General features: G+C 55.5%; 4 protein-coding genes across 5 annotated transcripts in view; 3 read left to right on the top strand and 1 right to left on the bottom strand.

Annotated features, from left to right (window-relative positions):
• The window catches only part of HUWE1 (HECT, UBA and WWE domain containing E3 ubiquitin protein ligase 1), a 71291-nt gene extending 70717 nt beyond the window's left edge, over positions 1 to 574 (top strand). The window contains 1 exon segment of the mRNA XM_058822306.1: positions 376 to 574. Within this exon segment, the coding sequence (XP_058678289.1) occupies positions 376 to 478 (103 nt within the window). The 3' untranslated portion in view covers positions 479 to 574.
• Positions 575 to 1251: 677 nt separating this feature from the next.
• On the top strand, positions 1252 to 7935 carry GNL3L (G protein nucleolar 3 like). The gene is made up of 15 exons (XM_058822457.1): positions 1252 to 1291; positions 1369 to 1406; positions 1512 to 1613; positions 2191 to 2271; positions 2554 to 2637; positions 2717 to 2843; positions 2939 to 3042; positions 3121 to 3265; positions 4125 to 4212; positions 4557 to 4734; positions 5386 to 5528; positions 7196 to 7326; positions 7420 to 7508; positions 7582 to 7753; positions 7841 to 7935. The coding sequence occupies exons 1-15, from the start codon at positions 1279 to 1281 to the stop codon at positions 7891 to 7893; spliced, it is 1548 nt and encodes a 515-aa protein (XP_058678440.1). The 5' UTR covers positions 1252 to 1278; the 3' UTR covers positions 7894 to 7935.
• A 1018-nt stretch (positions 7936 to 8953) lies between these two features.
• Positions 8954 to 10836, top strand: LOC131570109 (non-structural maintenance of chromosomes element 3 homolog). Its single transcript, XM_058822462.1, has 10 exons — positions 8954 to 9168; positions 9258 to 9341; positions 9428 to 9491; positions 9580 to 9659; positions 9741 to 9835; positions 9914 to 9993; positions 10074 to 10116; positions 10187 to 10249; positions 10505 to 10619; positions 10705 to 10836. The coding sequence occupies exons 1-10, from the start codon at positions 9127 to 9129 to the stop codon at positions 10774 to 10776; spliced, it is 738 nt and encodes a 245-aa protein (XP_058678445.1). The 5' UTR covers positions 8954 to 9126; the 3' UTR covers positions 10777 to 10836.
• Positions 10837 to 10841: 5 nt separating this feature from the next.
• PFKFB1 (6-phosphofructo-2-kinase/fructose-2,6-biphosphatase 1) lies at positions 10842 to 21747 on the bottom strand. 2 transcript variants are annotated; one of them, XM_058822459.1, is made up of 14 exons: positions 21684 to 21747; positions 20226 to 20351; positions 20041 to 20137; positions 18468 to 18534; positions 18257 to 18331; positions 17280 to 17336; positions 16377 to 16498; positions 14509 to 14716; positions 12495 to 12641; positions 12078 to 12182; positions 11876 to 12005; positions 11726 to 11788; positions 11084 to 11148; positions 10842 to 10957 (listed from the first exon to the last, which is right to left on the bottom strand). In XM_058822459.1, the coding sequence occupies exons 1-14, from the start codon at positions 21709 to 21711 to the stop codon at positions 10898 to 10900; spliced, it is 1350 nt and encodes a 449-aa protein (XP_058678442.1). In that variant the 5' UTR covers positions 21712 to 21747; the 3' UTR covers positions 10842 to 10897. The 2 variants fall into 2 exon arrangements, with proteins under 2 accessions (XP_058678442.1, XP_058678441.1); XM_058822458.1 differs by having other exon boundaries at positions 11876 to 12182.
• Between the last annotated feature and the right edge of the window lie 498 nt (positions 21748 to 22245).

Here is a 22245-nt window from a genome sequence, read left to right as displayed (position 1 = left end):
GGACACAGGAATGGGGACACAGGATGGGACACTGAGCACCTTCCCCTGACAAACACCTGGTGAGGGACACGGGGGGGACATCAGGGGACACTTGGACCACCACCTTCTGCCCACACCTGGGACAAGGGGCCATGAAAGGATGGCAGGGGACACCAGGAGGACATGGAGATGGGGGGACAGGGGACACACAGCTGAAGTGGCACTGGGGTGACCCTGGCATGGGGACACACCCAAGGAGCAGGACTGGGGCGGGGGTGTGACAATGGCACCAGGTCAGAGCTGGGGGGGGGGGGGGGGGGGACAAAGCTGGGACAGGAACATGGGGATGGCATGGTGGCACTGGGGGTGGTGACAATGACACGGGTGTGTCCCCAGCTTCAACCAGCTGGACCTGCCGGCCTACGAGAGCTACGAGAAGCTGCGGCACATGCTGCTGCTGGCCATCCAGGAGTGCTCCGAGGGCTTCGGCCTGGCCTAGGGGGGCCGCGCCGGCCCCCCCGCAGGGGCTCTATAAATATATATATATTTTTTGGTTCCATTGGCTTTTTTTGGTTTGTTTTGTTTTTTTCGGGGTTTATTATTTTTCTTTTTTTTTTTTTTTTTTTCTCCGGTCCCGGTTTGGGGGGGGTTTTTTGCTCTGTTGGAGGGTTGGGGGTTCCCTCCTTACCACGCCCCCCTCACCCCCTCCCCCCTGTGTGGGGGGCTGGGGGGGCGGGGATGGTGAAAGGGGGGAGCCCCCAGAAATTATAAATAAGAAGTTCAGCCCCCTCCCGCCACCCCAAAACTGAGAGAAAAAAGTTAAAAAAAAAAAAAAAAAGGAATAAAAAAGTGCACTCTTGGTAAGGGCAGTCCCGGTCGTTCTTGGGGGGAGGGATGGGCGTGGCCGCCATCTTGGGTGTGGCGGGTGGAGGCTGGCCGCCATATTGGGTGTGGCGGTGGTGGGGCCGCCATGTTGGATGTGGCACTGAAGGCGGGTTTGCTGCTGTCCGCCATCTTGAGCGTGGCTGTGTCGCTGTGTCCGCCATGCGGAGCGTGGCGCGTTGGCCACATTGTGGGGAGGGTCGGGAGACGCCATATTGGGTGTTGCCTGGGGGGTGTTGATGTACCAGATGGGGGCCGCCATCTTGGGTGCGGTATTGCCGTGGGGGGGGGGGGGGGCGCCATGTTGAATGGTGCAGTTGGTCGCCATCTTGGCGTGGCGATGAAGCCTTTTCGCTGCGCCGGAAGTGACGTCATTCCCCAGCGGCAAGGAACCCCGGCGGCGTGGGAGCCGCAGCCATGACGCGGTCCCGTGAGTTCGGGGAGGCACCGGGAGGGCTCGGGGGGCTCTGGGGACCCTTCCCGCACTCACCGCGCCCCTCCCTGCAGGGCGACAGGTGGAGAAGTCCCGCAAGAAGCGCGTCCAGGTGAGCCCGAGGCGGGCGGGTTTGGGATGCAGCCCTTGTGACCCCCTCTGTGTGTGACGCCCCCTCTCTCGGGGTGTCCCCGCGTCACCCCCGCGTTGTCCCCAGGCCCTGCGAGCCCGAGTCGGGATCAAGAAGGACCCGGGGGTGCCGCAGCTCGGCCGCTTCGCCGCCTTCGCGGAGCAGCAGAGCAAGACCCGGCAGAGACGGGTGAAGAACCCGGGGGGCGTTTTGGGGGTGACTCCACGGGGGGAGTTCGGGGTTGTCCCCCAGATTCTGGGGTTTCCACGGGGTGTTTTGGGGTGTCCCTGCCAAATCTGAGCACAGGAGGATTTTGGGGCGTTCTTCCTATCGTGACCCCGGTGGGGAATTTTGGGGTCCCGCCTCAAGTACAAACCTGGGGGGCTGTGTGGGGGCACCTCTCCAGTCTGACCTCCAAGAGGGTTTGGGGTCTGACCCCAGAGGGGATTTGGGGTTGGAAATGGGAGAGTTTGGGGTCTGACCTCGGGGGGATTTGGGGTCTGACCTGGGGAGTTTGGGGTCTGGCCCCAGAGGGGGTTTGGGGTCTGACCTGGGGGCATTTACGGTCTGACCTGGGGGGGTTTGGGGTCTGACCTCAGAGGAAATTTGGGGTTGGAAATGGGGGAGTTTGGGGTCTGATCTCTAGAGGGGTTTGGGGTCTGGCCCAGTGGATATTTGGGGTCTGACCCGGGGGGGGGTTTGGAGTCTGACCCCAGGGAGGGGTTTGGGGTCTGAAGTGGGGGTGTTTGGGGTCTGTGTCCCACAGCCACTGAAGGGGCAGCAGCGCTCACACCTGGCCGTGCACCTGGCGGATGCTCTGCAGCGACAGCAGCGCTTCCAGAGCCAGGTGGGGCTGGGGACACCCGGGGGGCTCTCAAGAAAGGGGGTTCCCCAAAGAATGGGGGGCTCCCCAAGGGAGAGGGTTGCCCAAAGAATGGGGGGCTCCCTAAAGAGAGTGGGGGCTTCCCAAAGAGAGTGTCCTGAGAGTGAGGGGCTCCCCCTGGAAGGATGGGGGGGCTCTTCTCCAGGACAAGGGGCTCCCCATGCAGGGGACTCCCCCAGAGTTTGGGGGGGGCTCCCCGGGTGTGCCCCCATCCTGGGGAGGTCCCCCTAACACAGGTGCCCCCAGGAGAAGGAAGAGGAGGATGAGGAGCCCCCCCAGCCCCCCCAGGACGAGGCGTCGCTGCGCCATTTTGGCCGGGAGCTGCGCAAGGTCAGTGCCTTGGGGTGGGCTGGGATGAGGGGGATTTTTGGGGGGTCTTTTCCCCCCATCTGAACCCCGATTTTGGCAGGTGCTGACGGCCTCTGACGTGGTGCTGGAGGTGCTGGACGCCCGGGACCCCCAGGGCTGCCGCAGCCCCCGGCTCGAGGGCGCCCTGCGGCCCCAGCAGCGCCTCGTGCTCGTCCTCAACAAGATCGGTGAGGGGGGAACTGTGTGTGATCTGGGGGGGTCCCAGCGCGGATTTGGGGGGTCCCCCTGTGCGTCACACAGCCGTGTGCGTCCCCCTGCACAGACCTGGTGCCGCAGGACGTGGTGGCCGCGTGGTTGAAGCACCTGAGGAACGAATTCCCCACCGTGGCCTTCAAGGCGTGCACGCAGCAGCAGAGCCAGAACCTGGTGGGTGCAGGCGGTTCTGGGGGTATGGGGGGCTCAGGGCAGGGGGTCCCCCTGACCCCCCCAATCTGTGCCCCACAGAAGCAGAGCCGGATGCCAGCGGACACAGCCCCCAAGGATGTTCTGGCCGGGGGCGCCTGCGTGGGGGCCGAGAACCTCCTGCACATCCTGAGGAACTACGGGCGCTGCGGGGAGGGCAGGGGCTCCATCACCGTGGGGGTCGTGGGTCAGTGAGGGGCTGGGGGGGCACGGGGGGGCTGGGGTGGAGTGGGGGCTGTGAAAGGGAAGGTTGGGGTGTAAGAGGGGGTTTGGGGTTTGAAGGGAGCTGTGAAAGGGGGGATTGGGGTGTAAGGGAGGGTTTGGGGGACTGGGGGTTGAGGGGGGCCATGAAATGGAGGGTTGGGGTGTGAGGGGGGGTTGCGGATTTGAGTGGGGGCTATGAAAGGGGGAGTTGGGGTGGGGGGGGGTTTAGGGGGGCTGTGGGAGGAGTGGGGGTCAGGGGAAACATGGGGGGCTGTGAAAGGGAGGGTTGAGGTGTGAGGGAGGGTTGTGGATTTGAGTGGGTGCTATGAAAGGGAGAGCTGGGGTGTGAGGGGCAATTTGGGGGGCTGGGGGTTGAGGGGGCTGAGAAATGGAGGGCTGGGGTGTGAGGGAGGGTTTGGGGGGGCTGTGGGAGGATTGGGGGACAGGGGAACATGGGGGACTGTGAAAGGGAGGGCTGGGCTGTAAAAGGGGGTTTGGGGGTTGAGGAGGGCTGTGAAATGGAGGGTTGGGGTGTGAGAGAAGGTTTGGGTTTGGGGGGCTGTGAAATGGAGGGTTGGGGTGTGAGGGGGGTTTGGGGGGGCTGTGGGAGGAGTAGGGGGCAGGAGGATCATGGGGGGCTGTGAAATAGCGGGGTGTGATGAGTGAGTGGGGCTGGGGGCTTTGGGGTACTGGGGGAATATGGGGGGATTTTGGGGGGCTGGGGTTGAGTGCACTGTGAAATAACTGAGCGGGGAGTGGGGGCTTTGGGGGGACAGTTGGGGGGCTGGGGTTGAATGGGGGCTGTGTTTTGGGGCTCCCCCTGACTCCAGCCCCTTCCCCAGGGTACCCCAACGTGGGCAAGAGCAGCCTCATCAACAGCCTCAAGCGCAGCCGCGCCTGCGGGGTGGGCGCCACGCCCGGGGTCACCAGGTGAGCCCACCTGGGGGGGTGGGGTCACCTCTGTAGGGTGGGGGGGCTGTGGCTGGAGCCTGGGGGGACCCTGCCCAGGTGGGGGTGTGGCACAGACCCCACCCAGGTGTGGGTGTGGCACTCAGACCTTGCTCAAGTACGGATGGGTGTGGCACAGACTGCCCAGGTGCGGTGGGTGTGGCACAGACTGCCCAGGTGCGGTGGGTATGGCACAGACTGCCCAGGTGTGGTGGGTGTGGCACACAGACCCTGCCCAGGTGTGGGTGTGGCACACAGACCCTGCCCAGGTGTGGGTGTGGCACACAGCCCCCCCCCCAGGGTGTGTCACTCGGCCCCGCCCCCAGGTGCCTGCAGGCCGTGCAGCTGGACGGGCACATCCGGCTCCTGGACTGCCCGGGGGTGGTGCTGGACTCGGGGGACCCCCCGGCTGCCGCCCCCCTGAGGGGGGCCCTGGCCCCCCAGCGCCTGCGGGACCCCCTGAGCCCGGCCTGCGCCATCCTGCAGCGCTGCCCCCCCCAGCAGGTAATGGAGACCCCCAGGGGGGCTGGGGGATGTGGGGGGGATCACCATCCCCATGGCAGTGCCCTGAATTTGGGGGGACCCCGTTTTTCCAGCTGACTCAGCAGATTTAGCACTCAGCTCTTTGGGGGACTCAGTGACCCCCCAAAATTGGGATTAAGGGGGTGTCAACACTGGGGCTGCCCACTGCCCAGGGGGAGGGCAGGTTATTTCAGGGGGACTCTGCCCCACTTTGGGCATTTCCAGCCCATTTTGGCCACCGACAGTGGGACACGGTGACAGTCCCCGGTGTGCCCACCTTCCCAAACCCCTCTGTGTCCCCCCACAGCTGAGCCAGCTCCAATTCCATGGGGTTTTGTCCCAATTTTTGTCCCAGCTGCAGTGCCCCCCTGCAGGTTCTGTCCCACCTGACCTGGTAGCAAGGCAACATTCCTAATTTCGGGGCACCCCATCTTTCCATCTCAGCTCTTCAGGAGATTCAGTGACCCCCAAAATTTGGATTAAGGGGTGGCTCAACACTGGGGAGGAGGGGAGGTTATTTCAGGGGGACCCACCACCCCACTTTGGCCATTTCCATTTCGGCCCCCGAGGGTGGCACAGGGTGCCAGTCCCCGCTGTGCCCACCCCCCAAACCCCTCTTTTCCTGCCCCCCAGCTGAGCCAGCTCTATGGGGTGCCCCCCTGCCCTGACCCCCTGCAGTTCCTGGCACACCTGGCCCGGCGGCAGGGCCGGCTCCGCCCGGGGGGGCTCCCGGATGCCAACGCGGCCGCCACGGCCCTGCTGCGCGACTGGACCAGGTCTGGGGGGGACAGGGAACTTCTGGGGAGGGGGTCCCTACAACCTGAGCCCATTTTGGGGGGCTGGGAGGGGTTTCTTCACTCTTGACTCCCTTTTTTCGGGGGCTTGGGAGGGGTCTTCCCACACCCTGAACCTGTTTCTGAGGGGTTGGGAGGGGTTTCTTTACCCTGACCCCCTTTTTTGGGTGGGTGGAGGGGTTTTCTGACACCCTCACCCCTTTTTGGAGCACCTGGGGGTTGGTTTCCCACTCTGACTCCCTTTTTTGGGGGGGACTGGGAGGGGTTTCTTCACACTGACCCCCTTTTTTGGAGGTCTTCTCATGCTCACACCCCTTTTTGGAGGGGTTGGGGGTGGGTTTCCCACTCTAACCCCCTTTTTTGGGGGAGTTGGAGGGGTCTTCCCACACCCTGAACCCCTTTCTAGGGGGTTGGGAAGGGTTTCTTCACTCTGACTCTCTTTTCTGGGGGACTTGGAGGGGTCTTCCCACACCCTGAACCTGTTTCTGAGGGGCTGGGAGGGGTTTCCACACCCTGACCCCGTTTTTTAGGGTGGGTGGAGGGGTCTTCCCACACTCTCACCCCTTTTTGGAGAGGTTGGGGTTGGGTTTTCCTGCTCCGACTCACTCTTTTGGGTGGGTGAAAGGGTCTTCCCACACCCTCACCACATTTTGGAGGGGCTGGGGAGGGGTTTCCACACCCTGAACCTGTTTCTGAGGGGTTGGGGAGGGGTTTCTTCACCCTGACCCCCTTTTATGGGTGGGTAGAAGGGTCTTCTCATGCCCACACCCATTTTTGGAGGGGTTGGGGGTGGGTTTCCCACTCTGACCCCCTTTTTTGGGTGGGTGGAAGGGTCTTCTCACACCCTGAACCTGTTTCTGAGGGTTGAGAGGGGTTTCCACACCCTGAGCCCCTTTTTGGGGGCACTGGGAGGGGTTTCCACACCCTGAGCTCTTTTTTTGGGTGGGTGGAAGGGTCTTCCCACACCCTCACCCCATTTTGGAGGGGTTGGGGGTGGGTTTCCCACTTTGACCCCCCTTTTTGGGGGGCTGGGAGGGGTCTTCCCACACCCTGAACCTGTTTCTGAGGGGCTGGGAGGGGTTTCCTCACCCTGAGCCCATTTCTGAGGAGTTGGGAGGGGTTTCCACACCCTGATCCCTTTTTTTGGGTGGGTGGAGGGGTTTCCACAGCCTGACCCCCTTTTTTGGGTGGGTGGAAGGGTCTTCCCACACCCTCACCCCTTTTTTGGAGGGCTGAGGAGGGTACCCATACACCCTGACCCCATTTTGGGCCCAGGAGAGGTTTTTCCACACAGCCTAACCCCATTTTATGGGGGGGCTACAAGGTCTCCCTATGCCCTGACCCCATTTTTAGGGACACGAGGGGTCTTGCCACACTTTCTGAGCCTTTTGTTGTGAACCAAAGGGGTTTTTTCAGACCCTGGGACCCCTTTCTGGGGGACTGTGGGGTCTCCCACACATCTTGAATCCCCTTTTTCAGGCTTCAGAGCTGTTCTTTCACACCTTGTGATTCCCTTTTTGGGGACTGGAGGCATCTTTCAACCCCGTTACCCCATTTGGGAGGGGCTGCAGGGTCCCCCTATACCCTGAGCTCTATTTTTGGAGACAGGAAGGGGTCTCCCCACACCCTGACCCCCCTTTTTTGCACAGTGGCAAGATCACCTACTACACCCACCCCCCCAAATCTCAGGGGGTGCAGCTCGAGGCCCAAATCCTGCCAGCACTGGGGCCAGCACTGGACCTGGAAGCTCTGGAACGGGGTGATGCCGAGGCCCTGGCAGGTGAGAAACACCTGAACCCCTCTCCCATCCCCCTCGGGGACCCCCCAAAACTCACCTGGATCCCCCTAAAACTCACCTGGACCCCCCCCACAGCTGTCCCAGTGACGGTGACAGGGCTCGAGCTGTCCCCGGAGGAGGAAGGGGAAGGAGAAGCCATGGAGGACGACAGCGGCGACCTGGAGGTGGGAAGGGATTTGCTGAGGTTGGGGGGATTTTTGGGGGGTTTTTTGGGGTTAATATTTGTCCCCCCCACAGCTTGGCACGATGACAGTGGAGCTGAAGCCCCGGGTGAAGTCGGGGGGCTCTGGGGGGGAGCCGGTGCCCCGAGCCCCCAGCCTGGAGGAGGTGGCTGCGCTCCCCCCTCTATTCCAGGGGCAGGGGCTGCAGGCAGCTGGAAAAAGGAGGAAAAAACTGCAAAAAAGAGCACGTAAGTGAAGACACCCCATTTTCCTGACCCCCCCGCAAACCTCCCTGACCACCTCCCTTCAATTTCCTGATCACCCCCATCCCACAGAGAAAATCGCCACGAAGCTGTCGGAGACCTTGGAGGCGGCCATGCAGTTTTGAGGCATCTACAAATTAAATAAAAATATTATATTTAATGGACAAGTGGTTTAAAAAAGCTCTATTTTAGAAATAGAAGATCTGGGGGAACAGGGGTGCTGTAGGTGTGCTTTGAGGGGTCTCTCAAGTAGGAGGTTGAAATGTGGAGGCTTTTCGGGTTCCCCCACGTCCCTGTGGGAGTTTTGGGGGGTGAGTGGGGTTGTAGAGCCCCCCTATGATAGAGGGTACCCTGTTTTTACAGCTGACTCAGCAGATTTAATGCTCAGCCACTTAATGAACCTCAAAATTGGGGTCAAGGGTAGTGCTCAGCATTGGGGCTGCATCCCATTATTGAGAGCCTCTCTAATCCCTATAGTACCCAATGCCCCATTGGGTACTGACACTATATGAGCCCTCCCAACCCTCCAGAGCACCCCAAAAACCACTTTGGACACCCCAAACAATTCCTGAGGTCCCACACCTCCCCAAAACCCCCTTGTTCACCCCCAAAAGACAGAGGGTGGCTCCCCAAGCCATAAGCCTTACCCTTCACACCACTCTCAGCTGTACAGGTGAGTTTGAGCACCTCACATAAAGGTTTCTCTGGGATTTTGGGGTGCCCCCAATATCCCATTACTGGGCTGGGGGTGGATACAGGCACCAAGCTCCCCTCAGCCCCCGCCGCCATTTTGCCACCTCTTCCTCCACCTGGCAGCGCGTTACAGGTGGTGGCGGCAGCACAGGTGCTTCCAATAACGGCTGTTAAGGCCAAGGGAGGGTACAAATGCACCACTGCGAGTCATTTTTGGGTGTTCTGCGTTTTTTCCACCGCTTTGCTGCCATTTCCCCGCCGTGAGGGGAGTGGGGGGCCGCGAGACTTTTCCCGCCTTTTTCGCCACCTGAGGGGAGGGGGGAGGTGGAGCGCGAGACTCGCCTGGCGGACGCAAGGGGGCGGGGCGACCTCCGCCTCGCGACCAATCGCGACGCTGCGATGGGGTGATGGGCGGGGCGAGAGGGAGGTGGACCAATGGGAAGCCGGCTTGCCCTGATGGGGTTGGCGGGTTTGGGCGGGGCTGGCGCAGTCGCGGTCGGAGCGTGGTCGGGGATGGTTCGTGGCCGGGTCGGGTCGTTGGCCGGGCCTTGAAGGAATTTCTGCGGCCTTGCTGAGGGTGGGACGCGGGGAGAGGCCTTAGAGACGCTCCCATCGCGGTTTTAGCCCTCCCAGTGCTTGTTTTCCTCTCAGAACTGCTGTGAGAAATGTCGCAGCGGAAGCGCAGCAAAGGGCTCGGCGGCTCTCAGGTGAGTGGCTGCTTCCCTCACACCCATTCTCCCTTCATTTACTCTCCCTTCTCGGTTTTGGTCCCTTCAAATTGCCTCGTTTCTCCTAGTTTTCCACTCAGATGACCGATGGGGAGGACGATTCCATCCCCACCCAGGTGCAGCGGCAATCTCAGGACCAGGTGAACCAAAAGGTGGATTGAGGTGATTCCCTCTGTACCCACTCCCAGATTTCTGTATCTGCATTTTTTTCATATCAGCCCTGCTCATTCCCCCACAGGTGAGCGAGCTGGTGCAATTCCTACTTGTGAAAGACCAGAAAAAAATTCCTATCAAAAGGGCAGGTACGCTAAGGGGAATGCCTTTTCTCGGTGTTTAAAGCTTTTTTAGATGCTCCAGGCTCCCTCAGTGTTCCCTGCCTGTTTTTTGCAGACATGCTGAAGAATATAATCCGAGAGTACAGAAATGCCTACTCAGAAATTGTCAAAAGGGCTGACAGGACCCTGCAGGAGGTGGGGAAAGCACAGTTTTTGAGAGGAAACACTTTGTGGATTAGTTAGTTAATTAATTAATTAACTCTTTGTCTCCCTCAGGTATTCGGGCTGCAGCTGGTGGAGATCGACACCAAACGTCACATTTATATTCTTATTAATAATTTGCCTCGTGCTGAGGGACAGCACCTGTGCAGGTGAGAGGGGGACCTGGGTGACTTGAACCCCCTCAGGGTGCCCCCCCAACACGGGTGACACCTCAATGTCACCCACAGGGGCAAGGAGAAGGAGAAGATGGGGCTCCTCTTGGTCATCCTCAGCTTCATCTTCATGAAGGGCAACTCAGTCAAAGACAGTGAGTTTTACCCCAAATCCTCCTCATCTTACCCCACTTTTTCTTTGCATTTTGCTGACTGACACCCCTATTTTTTCCAGGTGCTTTGTGGGAATTCCTGCATTTGCTCCGTGTGTACCCAGGGTAGGATTTGGGGACACACAGGGACGGGGTGTGGGGGACAATGCCACCCCTCACTATCCCCCATCCTCAGGAAGCAGCACAGCATCTTTGGGGACGTCAGGAAGCTGGTGACAGAGGAGTTTGTGAGGCAGAAGTGAGTTGGGGAGGGGAAAGGGAGGATTTTGGGGGGATTTTAGGGGTTCCATCCATCCCGGTGTGCCCAGAGCAGCCTCGGCTCCAGCTTGGCCGGGCTGTTTATACCACACCGCAGAGCAAAACCTGCAAATCCCCCACACCCCGTGCCTCAAAGGGTCACTCATGGGGTCAGGGGAGAGCTGGACACCCCCTTTGTGCACCCCAAAACCTGCTGGGGAGGGGTCCTCACCCAACCCAACCTAACCTTTTGCAGGTACCTGGAGACCACCCCCATCCCCCTGACGGACCCCCCAGAATTCAAATTCCAGTGGGGACCACGGGCAGAAAAGGAAACCTCCAAGAAGGATGTGCTGAACTTTGTGGCCAAGGTGAGTCCATGTCGTTTTGGGGGGCATCTCTAAATTTTGGGGGGCTCAATTTGATGCCCCCTCCCCTTATTTTTCCTCCATTTAGATGCAAGGCAAGGACCCCGCATTTTGGGCGAGCCAGTTCAGCGAGGCTGAGGCCAGCCAAGCCAACACCTGACCCCCCCTAAAAAAATAAAATCAGCCCCCCAAAAAATAAAATCACCACCCCAAAATGTCCAAGCTGGGTTGTGCAAGGTTTAGTTTTTAATTTTGGGATGGGGGCTCCCCTTTTTTTCCCCTCAGAAATGCTCGGGGACGGTGTTGAGGGCGTCGGCCGCGGTGCGGTTGATGTCGACGTTCTGTGGGGTGAAAATTTGGGGTTTTGGGGGATTTTACCCAAATTTAACCCCCCTAAAGTTATTTGGGGGGGGGTTATTGGGGTCTGCATGCTGGTTTTGGGGTGGATTTGGGGAGGGGGCTCTCACCTGGGGTCGGGCCCGGTGGGTGTTCACGGCCTCGATGTTGAGGAAGATGGACTCGACCTCACAGCCTGGGCAGGGAGGGAAGGTTTGGGGGGATTGTCCCCAATCTGGGGGGGTTGTCCCCATTTTGGGGGGACTGTTCCCCATTTTGGGGTGGGACATGGGGAACAGTCCCCTGTCCCCATTTTGGGGAGGAACCCAAATCCCCTTTTTGGGGGAATTGTCCCCATTTTGGGGTGGGACACAAATCCCCTTTTTGGGGGGCTTTGTCCTCATTTTCTGGGAAGGACACAAGATTGAGCAGTCCCCATTTTGGGGGGACTTTGTCCCCATTTCTGGGAGGGACACAAACCCCCTTTTTGGGGAGAATTGTCCCTAATTCTGAGAGGAACCCAAATCCCTTTTTTGTGAGGAATTGTCCCCAATTCTGAAAAGAACCCAAACCCCTTTTTTGGGGGAATTGTCCCCATTTTCTGTGAGGAACCCAAATCCCCTTTTAGGGAGGAATTGTCCCTAATTCTGAAACGAACACAAATCACCTTTTTGGGAGGAATTGTCCCCAATTCTGAAAGGAACCCAAACCCCCATTTTGTGACGAATTGTCCCCAAATTGTCCCCATTTTGGGGCGACACCCCCCCACTCACCATAAGCCACCGGCGTCAGCTTCAGCACCGTGTGCAGGGGACACTTGAGGTAGGGCAGCTCATCTGGGTGAGAGATTTAACCAAACCCAGGTGGGCACAGCAGCTCTGGGCTGTCCCCAAACTGTCCCCAAGGTGTCCCCAAGGCCTCACCTGCGCTCTTGTCCAGGAAATAAGCCAGCAGGCAGCGCATGACAGCCTGGTGGCACACCACCAGCACGTTCTCCTGCCGCTCCAGCTCCATGATCACTGGCTCCAAACGCTGCACCAGGTCCTCGTAGGACTGGGGAGGGGGTTCAGGAGGGCTCCCAAACCCTTTTTTTGGGGGTTTTTTTGGGTTTTTTTGGGGGGTTACCTCGCCTCTGGGGTAGCGGTAGCGGTATTTGTCCTGGTCACGCAGCGCCAGCTCCTTGGGGTAACGCTCCTGGATCTCCTCGTAGGTCATCTCCTCACACACGCCCTGGGCGACCACAAATGGACCCAAAATTGCCATAAAATGGCACCAAAAGGACCCCAAATGGCACCAAAACTACCCCAAACAGACCCAGATGTCCCAAAATTACTCCAAATGGCACCAAAATTACCCCAGATGGCACCAAAAGGACCCTAAATGACCCCAAATGGATTCCAGTGACCCCAAACGAATTTCAATAACCCCAAAGGGATTCCAGTGACCCAAAACGAATTTCGGTGACCCCAAATGAACTTCAGTGACCCCAAAATGGCCCCAAATCGATCCCAGCGCCCCCCAAACCCCGCGGTCGCGGCTCACGGCGTCGATCTCGTTGAGCGCCTTCCACTGCTCGTAGGGCACGCCCAGCGCCTCGGCCGTCTGGATGGTTCTCCTCATGTGGCTCGTCCACACCTTCAGCTCGGGGATCTCCTGGCTGCGGATGAACCGCGACAGCGCCTGCGCGTACTGAGGGGGCGGGGCTTTGTCCGTCTGTCTGTCCGTCCGTCCCGCTGGGAACAGCCCGTAGCGTGGAGTGTGGGCTAAGCCCCGCCCCTTTGTGGGTGTGGTTTGTTGGTGCCGCCCCATGATGCTGGTGGGTGTGGCCTCACGTAGCACCACCCCCCTGGTCAACAGGTATGGCTTTGTCTGTCCCTCTGTCCCACACCATAGCAGGGAGTGTGCACTAAGCCCCGCCCCTTTGTGGGTGTGGTTTAATTGGTTGGCTCTGCCCCATGACGGTGGTGGGTGTGGCCTCATGTAGCACCGCCCCCCCGGTCAACAGGTGTGGCTTTGTCCCTCTGTCTGTCTGTCCTGCTGGCAACCCATAGCAGAGTGTGTGGGCCAAGCCCCGCCCCTTTGTGGGTGTGGTTTGGTTGGCTCCGCCCTGTGGTGATGGTGGGTGTGGCCTCATGTAGCACCACCCCCTGGCCACCAGGTGTGGGTTTGTCTGTTCCTCTGTCCTGCTGGCCTCTTAGCAGGGAGTGTGGTCTAAGCCCCGCCCCTTTGTGGGTGTGGTTTGGCTGGTTGGCTCTGCCCTGTGATGCTGGTGGGCGTGGCCACCAGGTGTGGCTTTTCCTGTCCCTCTGTCCTGCTGGCACCCCATAGCAGGGAGTGTGCACTAAGCCCCGCCCCTTTGTGGGTGTGGTTTGGTTGTTTAGTTTTCCCCTATGACGCTGGTGGGTGTGGCCTCATGTAGCTCCGCCCCCCCGACCACCAGGTGTGTCTGTCCAGCCTGCACCCTGTAGCTTGGAGTGTGGGCTAAGCCCCGCCCCTTTGTGGGCGTGGTTTGGTTGGCTCTGCCCCATTGTGCTGGTGGGTGTGGCCTTGTGTAGCGCCGCCCCTCAGGTCACCTGTCCCACCTGGTTGGCTGTGATGGGATGTCCGTGTGTCCCCCAGGTGTGTCCCCACAGGGTGACCCAGCTGTGACCTCACCTGTTGTGCATGAGGGGACATCCCCCAGGTGTGTCCCTGCACACCTGACTGGTTCTGACCCCTCCCAACCCCACCTGGTGACTGTGATGGGATGTCCCCATGTCCCCCAGGTGTGTCCCCACAAGGTGACATCCCCAGGTGTGTCCCCACCTGTTCCCCACGAGGTGACAGCGCCGAGTTGCCGCCGATGAGGCTGCGCAGGTTGAGCTGGCTCTGACCCCAGGTGTGTCCCCACAAGGTGTGTCCCTGTGTCCCCAGGTGTGTCCCCACCCCACCTGTTCCCCACGAGGTGACAGCGCCGAGTCCGCCCCGATGCGGCCGCGCAGGTTGAGCTGGCTCTGACCCCAGGTGTATAAGGTGACATCCCCAGGTGTGTCCCCACCTGTTCCCCACGGGGTGACAGCGCCAAGTCCCCTCTGATGCGGCCACGCGGGTTGAGGTGGCTCTGACCCCAGGTGTGTCCCCACAAGGTGACATCCCCAGGTGTGTCCCCACCTGTTCCCCCCGGGGTGACAGCGCCGAGTCCCCCCCGATGCGGCCGCGCAGGTTGAGCTGGCTCTGACCCCAGGTGTATAAGGTGACATCCCCAGGTGTGTCCCCACAAGGTGACATCCCCAGGTGTGTCCCCACCTGTTCCCCACGGGGTGACAGCGCCGAGTCCCCCCCGATGCAGCCGCGCAGGTTGAGCTGGCTCTGAGCCCAGGTGTGTCCCCACAAGGTGACATCCCCAGGTGTGTGACATCCCCAGGTGTGTCCCCACCTGTTCCCCACGAGGTGACAGCGCCAAGTCCCCTCTGATGCGGCCGCGCAGGTTGAGCTGGCTCTGAGCCCAGGTGTGTCCCCACAAGGTGACATCCCCAGGTGTGTCCCCACAAGGTGACATCCCCAGGTGTGTCCCCACCTGTTCCCCACGGGGTGACAGCGCCGAGTCCCCCCCGATGCGGCCGCGCAGGTTGAGCTGGCTCTCGCCGTGCCGGCTCAGGTAGATGGTGCGGGGCGTGACGTGGATGTTCATCAGGTAGTACACGGTGCGGCTCTGCACGTGGCCCTGCACGCGGTTGGCCAGGTAGCGCAGCCCCACGTCGAAGATCTTGATGTAGGACAGGGCGCTGGGGGAATTCGTAAAATAATCAGGGAGGGGGAATTGATAAAAACTGGGAATTATAAAAAATTATAATTCATAAAATCAGTGAGGGAGAATTCGTAAATTCAGGGGGATTTCATAAATTCAGTGAGGGAGAATTGATAAAATCCGTGAGGGAGAATTCATAAAATCAGTGAAGGGGAAATTTATAAAATCAGTGAGGAGTTCATAAAATCATAAAATCATCATAAAACCAGTGAGGGAGAATTCATAAAATCAGTGAAGGGGAAATTTATAAAATCAGTGAGGAGTTCATAAAATCATCATAAAATCATCATAAAATCATCATAAAATCATCATAAAATCATCATAAAATCAGTGAGGGAGAATTCATAAAATCATCAGTGAGGGGGAATTCATAAATTCAGTGAGGGGAAATTTATAAAATCAGGGGGAATTCATAAATTCAGTGAGGGAGAATTCATAAAATCAGTGAGAGGGAATTTGTGAAATCAGGGAATTATTTTAAAAATATAAAAATCACTAAAAATAAAAAAATAAAAAATAATAAATAAAAATAAAAAAATAAAATAAAAATAAAAATGAAAAATTAAATTTAAAAATAAAAATAAAAAATAAAATAAGAAAAAAGAAATTATAAAAATAAATAAATGAATAATAAAATTTTTAAAATTAAAATAAGATATTAAAAAATTAAAAAATAAAATAAAAATAAAAAAAATAAAATAAAAATAAGTAAAATAAAATAAAAGTAAAATAAAAATAAAATTATAAAATAAAATTACAAAAAATCAAAAATAAATAAGATCAAAAAATAAAACAAATAAAAATAAAATCAACAAAATTACAATTAAAAAATAAATAAACATATAATAAAATAAAAAAAAAATTAAAAAATAAAATCAAGAGACCACCAGGTTTGGCAGCCCCACATTGAAAATCTTCATGTAGCACAGCCCAGTGAGGGGGTTTGGGGATGTGAAAATTCAGAAAATCAATCTCATCTTGTTTTTTATTTTCTTACAGACCCCAGAGTGATTTTGGGGTGGTTTTGGTGTGTTTTGGGGTGTTTTTGTGTATTTTTGGGGGTGTTTTTGGGGTGTTTTGGGGAGTTTTTGGGGTATTTTTGGGGTGTTTTTTGGGGCTGTTTTGGAGTGTTTCTGGGATGTTTTTGGGGCTGTTTTGGGGTGTTTCTGGGATGTTTTGGAGTGTTCTTGGGAGTGGTTTTGGGGTGTTTTTGGGAGGTTTTGGGGTGTTCTTGGGGGGTGTTCTTGGGGTGGGTTTGGGATGTTTTTGGAGTGTTTGGGGGTGTTTTGGGATGTTTTTGGTGTGATTTTGGGGTGTTTTGAGGGTGGTTTTGGGGTGTTTTTGGGGATGTTTTTGGGTGTGATTTTGGGGTGTTTTGGGATGTTTTTGGGTGTGATTTTGGGGTGTTTTGAGGGTGGTTTTGGGGTGTTTTTGGGGATGTTTTTGGGTGTGATTTTGGGGTGTTTTGGGATGTTTTTGGGTGTGATTTTGGGGTGTTTTGAGGGTGGTTTTGGGGTGTTTTCGGGGATGTTTTTGGGTGTGATTTTGGGGTGTTTTGAGGGTGGTTTTGGGGTGTTTTCGGGGATGTTTTTGGGTGTGATTTTGGGGTGTTTTGAGGGTGGTTTTGGGGTTGTCACCTGTCCAGCTCGTCGTCCAGGGGCTCATAGGTGGCCTTGTAGCACTCGATGCGCTGCAGGAAATCGGCCACGGCCTCGTCCTGCCCGCGGCCCCGGTAATCGGGGCTGCTCAGCTTCACTTGCTGCGGGGTGGGGGAAACGGGGGGGTTTGGGGGGCACAGTTGTCACCTCTGGGTCCCAACTGTCACCCCCAGGGCCCCATTGTCACCTCTGGGTCCCAACTGTCACCCCCAGGGCCCCGTTGTCACCTCTGGGTCCCAACTGTCACCTCCAGATCCCTGTTGTCACCCCCAGGCCTCAGTTGTCACCTCCAGGTCCCTGTTGTCATCTCCAGATCCCAATTGTCACCTCCACGTTCTTGTTGTCACCTCCCGGCCCCAGCTGTCACTTCCAGGTCCTTGTTGTAGCCTCCAGGCCTCAAATGTCACCTCCAGATCCCCAATTGTCACCTCCATGTTCTTGGTGTCACCTCCCAGCCTCAGTTGTCACTTCCATGTCCCAGTTGTCACCTCCTGGCTCCAGTTGTCACGTTCAGGCCTCAATTGTCACCTCCCAGCCCCAGCTGTCACCTCCAGGTCTCAAATGTCATTTCCCAGCCCCAGCTGTCATTTCCATGTCCCAGTTGCCACCTCCAGATCCCAGTTGTCACCTTCAGGTTCCTGTTGTCACTTCCAGGTCCTTTTTGTCACCTCCAGGTCCCCATTGTCACCTCCATGTTCCGATTGTCACTTCCATGTCCCCATTGTCACCTCCAGGTCCCCATTGCCACCTCCTGCCCCCTGTTGTCACCTCCATGTCTCACCTGCCACCTCTAGGTCCCCACTGTCACTTCCAGGCCCAATTGTCACCTCCGTGCCCCCATTGTCACCTCCATGTCCCAGCTGTCACCGCCCCAGGTCTCACCTTGATGTTCTCCTCGATGATGGTGGGGTCGTCACAGATGGACTCCACAAACAGGACCTGGGGGGGACAGGTGACACCCCCAAACCGTGTCACCAACCCCCCATGCTGTGACACCCCAAAACTGTCACCTGCCTGTGCTGTGACACCCCAAAACTGTCACCTGCCTGTGCTGTGACACCTCTAAAACAGTGCCACAGTGTCACCACCCCCTCATGCTGTGACACCCCCAAACTGTGTCACCAACCCCCCGTGTTGTGACACCCCAAAACTGTCACCCCCTGATGTGACACTCCAAAACTGTCACCTCCCTGTACTGTGACACCCCCAAACCCGTGCCACCACCGTGGTGTGACATGCCCAAACTGTCACCTCACCATGCTGTGACACCCCCAAAACAGTGCCACCACCCCTTGTTGTGACAGCCCCAAATTGGTGTCACCACCCCCTCAAGCTGTGACACCCCCAAACTGTCACCTCCCCTTCCCCATGCTCTGACACCCCCAAACTGTCACCTCCCTGTGCTGTGACACCCCCAAACCCGTGCCACCACCATGGTGTGACACCCACAAAACTGTCACCTCACCGTGCTGTGACACCCCCAAAATGGTGCCACCAAAATTCCTCAGGACCCCCCAAAATTCACCAACACACCCCCAAAATCCATGAAGACCCCCCCAAAATTCCTTTATAGTCCCCAAAATTCTCCCCAAATTCCTCATGATCCCCCCAAATTCCCTCACAACCCCCCCAAGATTTCCCCAGAATCCCTCACGACCCCCCAAAAACCCCTCAGGACCCCCCAAATTCCCCCACAAATTCCTCACAACCCCCCCTAAAATTCTCCAGGACCCCCCCAAAAATCCCTCAAGACCCCCCCCAAAATTAATCAAAATTCCCCCAGGACCCCCCAAAACCCCCCAGGACCCCCCAAAACCCCCAGGACCCCCCAAAACCTCCCAGGACCCCCCAATTCCCACCTTGTACCCGTTTTCCCTGGCGAACTCCAGGATCACCTCCCGCCGCTCCCGCGTGGTGTTGGTGGCGTCAAAAACCTTTTTTTTTTTGGCAAAAATCGGGGGCCAAATTTGAACCCCCCCAATATTTTGGGGTGAAATTCGTCCATTAAAGAGATTAATTAATTTTATTTTTAATTTTTTTTTTTTAAAATTTGGGGGAGGGGTCTCTCACCGCCACCTGCCCCTCCTCGGAGCTCAGGTAGGTTCGCACGTCCTTCAGCGCAGCCAGAGCGCAGTGCCTGAAAAATTTGGGGGTTCAGCTCCAGAACATCCCCCAAAACCCCAAAATTTCCCCCCAAAATTTCCCACCCAAAACCCCAAAATTTCCCCCCCAAAAAACCCCCAAATCCCAAAATTCCCCCCCAAAACCCCAAAATTTCCCCCAAAAACCCCGAAAATTCCCCAAAATCACAAGATTTTCCCAAAAAAAACCCCAAAATTTCCCACCAAAACCCCCAAAAATTCCCCCAAAAACACGAAAATCCCAAGATTTTCCCAAAAAAACCCCAAAATTTTCCCCAAAAACCTCGAAAATTCCCCCAAAAACCCCAAATTCCCAAGATTTTCCCAAAAAAAACCCAAAATTTCCCCCCAAACCCCAAAATTCCCCCCCAAAAACCCTAAAATTTCCCCAAAAAACCCCAAATCCCAAAATTTCCCCCAAAAACCCCAAAAATTCCCCCCAAAATCCCCCAAAAATCCCAAAATTTTCCCCAAAAACCCCCAAAATTCCCCCCAAAAACCCCCAAAATTCCCTGCCAAAACCCCCCAAATTTCCCCAAAAACCACCAAAATTTCCCCCCAAAATCCCAAAAATTTCCCCCTAAAACCCTAAAATTTCACCCCCAAAATCCCAAAATTCCCCCAAAACCCCCCAAAATCTCCCCCCAAAACCCCCAAATCCCAAAATTTTCCCAAAAAACCCCCAAAATTTCCCTCAAAAAACTCAAAAATTCCCCCAAAACCCCCAAAATTTCCCCAAAAAACCCCAAAATCCCCCCAAAATCCCAAGATTTTCCCAAAAAAACCCAAAAAATCCCCCGAAAATCCAAAAATTCCTCCAAAAAACCCCAAAGTTTTCCCCAAAACCCGCAAAATTTCCCCAAAAAACCGCAAATCCAAAAAAAATCCCTCCAAAATTTCCCCCAAAAATTCCCCCCAAAACCCCAAGATTTTCCCAAAAAAAACCCAAAATTTCACCCAAAAAAACCCAAAATTCCACCCAAAAAACCCCAGTTTTCCCCAAAAACCCCTCATTTTCCCCCCAAAACCCCAAAATTTCCCCCAAAACCCCCTAATCCCAAAATTTTCCCAAAAAAACCCCCAAAATTTCCCTCATAAAACCTCAAAACCCCAAAATCCCCCCAAAATCCCAAAAAACCCCCAAAATTTCCCCCGAAAATCCCAAAATTCCCCCAAAACCCCCCAAAATTCCCCCAAAAAACCCCAAAGTTTTCCCCAAAACCCCCAAAATTTCCCCAAAAAACAGCAAATCCCGAAAAAATCCCTCCAAAATTTCCCCCAAAAGCCCCAAAAATTCCCCCCAAACCCCCCAAAAACCCCAAATCCCAAAATTTTCTCAAAAAACCCCCAAAATTCCCCTCAAAAAACCCCAAAAATCCCCCCTAAAACCCCAAATTCTCCCCAAAAACCCCCAATCCTCCCAAAACAACCCCAAAATTTCCCCGCCAGAACCCCAAAAACCCCCAAAACCCCCAAAAAACCCCAAAATTTCCCCTTCTAACCTTCGAATTTCCACTCCTTCGGGGTTATCATGCCGGAAAAATTCGTAATTTTTATAGTTGGGCACGGCTTCCCTGCGGTACTCGCCCACGTTGAACACTGCAGAACGACCCGGGACGGGTTTAAAAGGCTTCGGGACCCCCCAAATTTTTTGGGGTGACCCCTGAGCACCCCAAAAATGCCTGACCTCGTGTGGGGGTGCCGATCCAGTTGAGGTAGCGGGTGAGTTTGCGGGAGATGTAGGTTTTACCTCGGGCGGGCAGCCCCACCAGGATCACCATGGTGGGCACGTTGGTGAACTGGGGCACGCAGGCTGCGAGAGGGGGGAAACAAGAAATTTCAATTTTTAAACACCCCCTCGTAAATCCTAAATGGGGTTTTGTAACCCTAAATTCATCCTGAACTCCAAAAATTCCGATTTTGCGGGTGAAAAATTTGCCCTGAAAAGGGAAATCCCTGCTTTGAATACCCCTAAAGGTGTTTTGGGGAGGGGGAAAAAGAAAAATTTAAATTTTAAACCCCCCTGAGAAATCCTAAAGGGGGTTTTGTAACCCTAAATTCCCTCTGAACCCCAAAAATTCCAAGTTTTCAGGTGAAAAATTTGCCCTGAAAAGGGAAATTCCTGCTTTGAATACACCTAAGGGCGGATTGGGGAGAGGGAAAAAGAAAAATTTAAATTTTTAGACCTCCCCCCATAAATCCTAAATGGGGTTTTGTAACCCTAAATTCATCCTGAACTCCAAAAATTCCGATTTTGCGGGTGAAAAATTTGCCCTGAAAAGGGAAATCCCTGCTTTGAATACCCCTAAAGGTGTTTTGGGGAGGGGGGAAACAAAAAATTTAAATTTTTAAAACCACCCCTCATAAATCCTAAATGGGTTTTTGTAACTCTAAATTCATCCTGCACCCCAAAAATCCCAATTTTGGGGGTGAAAAATTTGCGCTGAAAAGGGAAATCCCTGCTTTGAATATCCCTAAAGGTGTTTTGGGGAGGGGGAAAAAGAAATTTAAATTTTAACCCCCCTGAGAAATCCCAAATTGGTTTTTGTACCCCTAAATCCATCCTGCACCCCCAAAAATTCCAATTTTGGGGGTGAAAAATTTGCCCTGAAAAGGGAAAATTTGCCCCTAAGGGTCTTTTTGGGGGGGGGGGATTTTTCCCTTTATCTCAAATCTGTGCCCCCCCCTCAAATTTTAACTCCCTCAAAAATCCCAAATTGGTTTTTGCACCCCCACATCCCTCCTGCACCCCAATTTTGGGTGAAAATTTTGCTTTTTAAAGCGATTTAATTGCTGCCCTCAGAAGTGAAATCCCCCCTAAGGATATTTTTTTTTTTGGGGGGGGGGGATTTTCCCCTTATCTCAAATCTGTGCCCCCCCCCCTCAAATCCACCCCCCAAATTTCACTCCTGGGGTCCAAAAAAAAAACCCCCAAATTTATTTTTTATTTTAATTTTATTTTATTTTTATTTCCGGAGTGGGGGGGTCCCTTTGAGCCGCTCCGATGTCGCCGCCATGTCCCTCCCTCTGCCCCCCCCCCTTCAATGTCCCCGCTGTCCCTATCGCTGTCCCCTCCCCCCGACCCCCCCAAAAATAAAATAAAATTATTTAAAATTTTTTTTTTTTTATTCCTTGTCCCTCCTACCTGGGATTTTGGGGGATTTCTCCTCCATTTTGGGGTTTCGGTGCCCCCCGAGAAGGTCGCGGGTAATTTTACACCAATGGGAGGGGACACTGGGGACAAGGGGGGGGGGCAGGGACAGCGGGGCCCCCCCGTGGGGACCGGACCCTGTCACCCCTTTGGGGGGGGGGGGCCCGGAATGGGGAGTGAGACCCCCCCCCGTTCTTTTTGGGACCCCCCCCCCCTTTTTTTGGGACGCCCATTTTTAGGACCCTCCCCACACTTTTTTCAGAGGTATCGCCCCTTTTTTGGGACCCCCCATTTTTAGGACCCCCCCCTTTTCTTTTACGACCCCCATTTTTAGGACCCCCCCCCTTATTTTTAGGATCCCCCCCTTTTTTGGGACCCCCATTTTTAGCACCCCCCGTTTTTTAGGACCCCCCCTTTTTTGGGACCCCCATTTTTAGCACCCCCCGTTTTTTAGGACCCCCCCTTTTTTGGGACCCCCATTTTTAGCACCCCCCGTTTTTTAGGACCCCCCCTTTTTTGGGACCCCCAATTTAGCACCCCCCGTTTTTTAGGACCC

Source organism: Ammospiza caudacuta, chromosome 32 (assembly GCF_027887145.1).
Source record: "Ammospiza caudacuta isolate bAmmCau1 chromosome 32, bAmmCau1.pri, whole genome shotgun sequence".
Classification (NCBI taxonomy): domain Eukaryota; kingdom Metazoa; phylum Chordata; class Aves; order Passeriformes; family Passerellidae; genus Ammospiza; species Ammospiza caudacuta.
The sequence above is the reverse complement of the archived record's forward strand: the minus strand, read 5'-3'. Positions and strand labels throughout refer to the sequence as shown.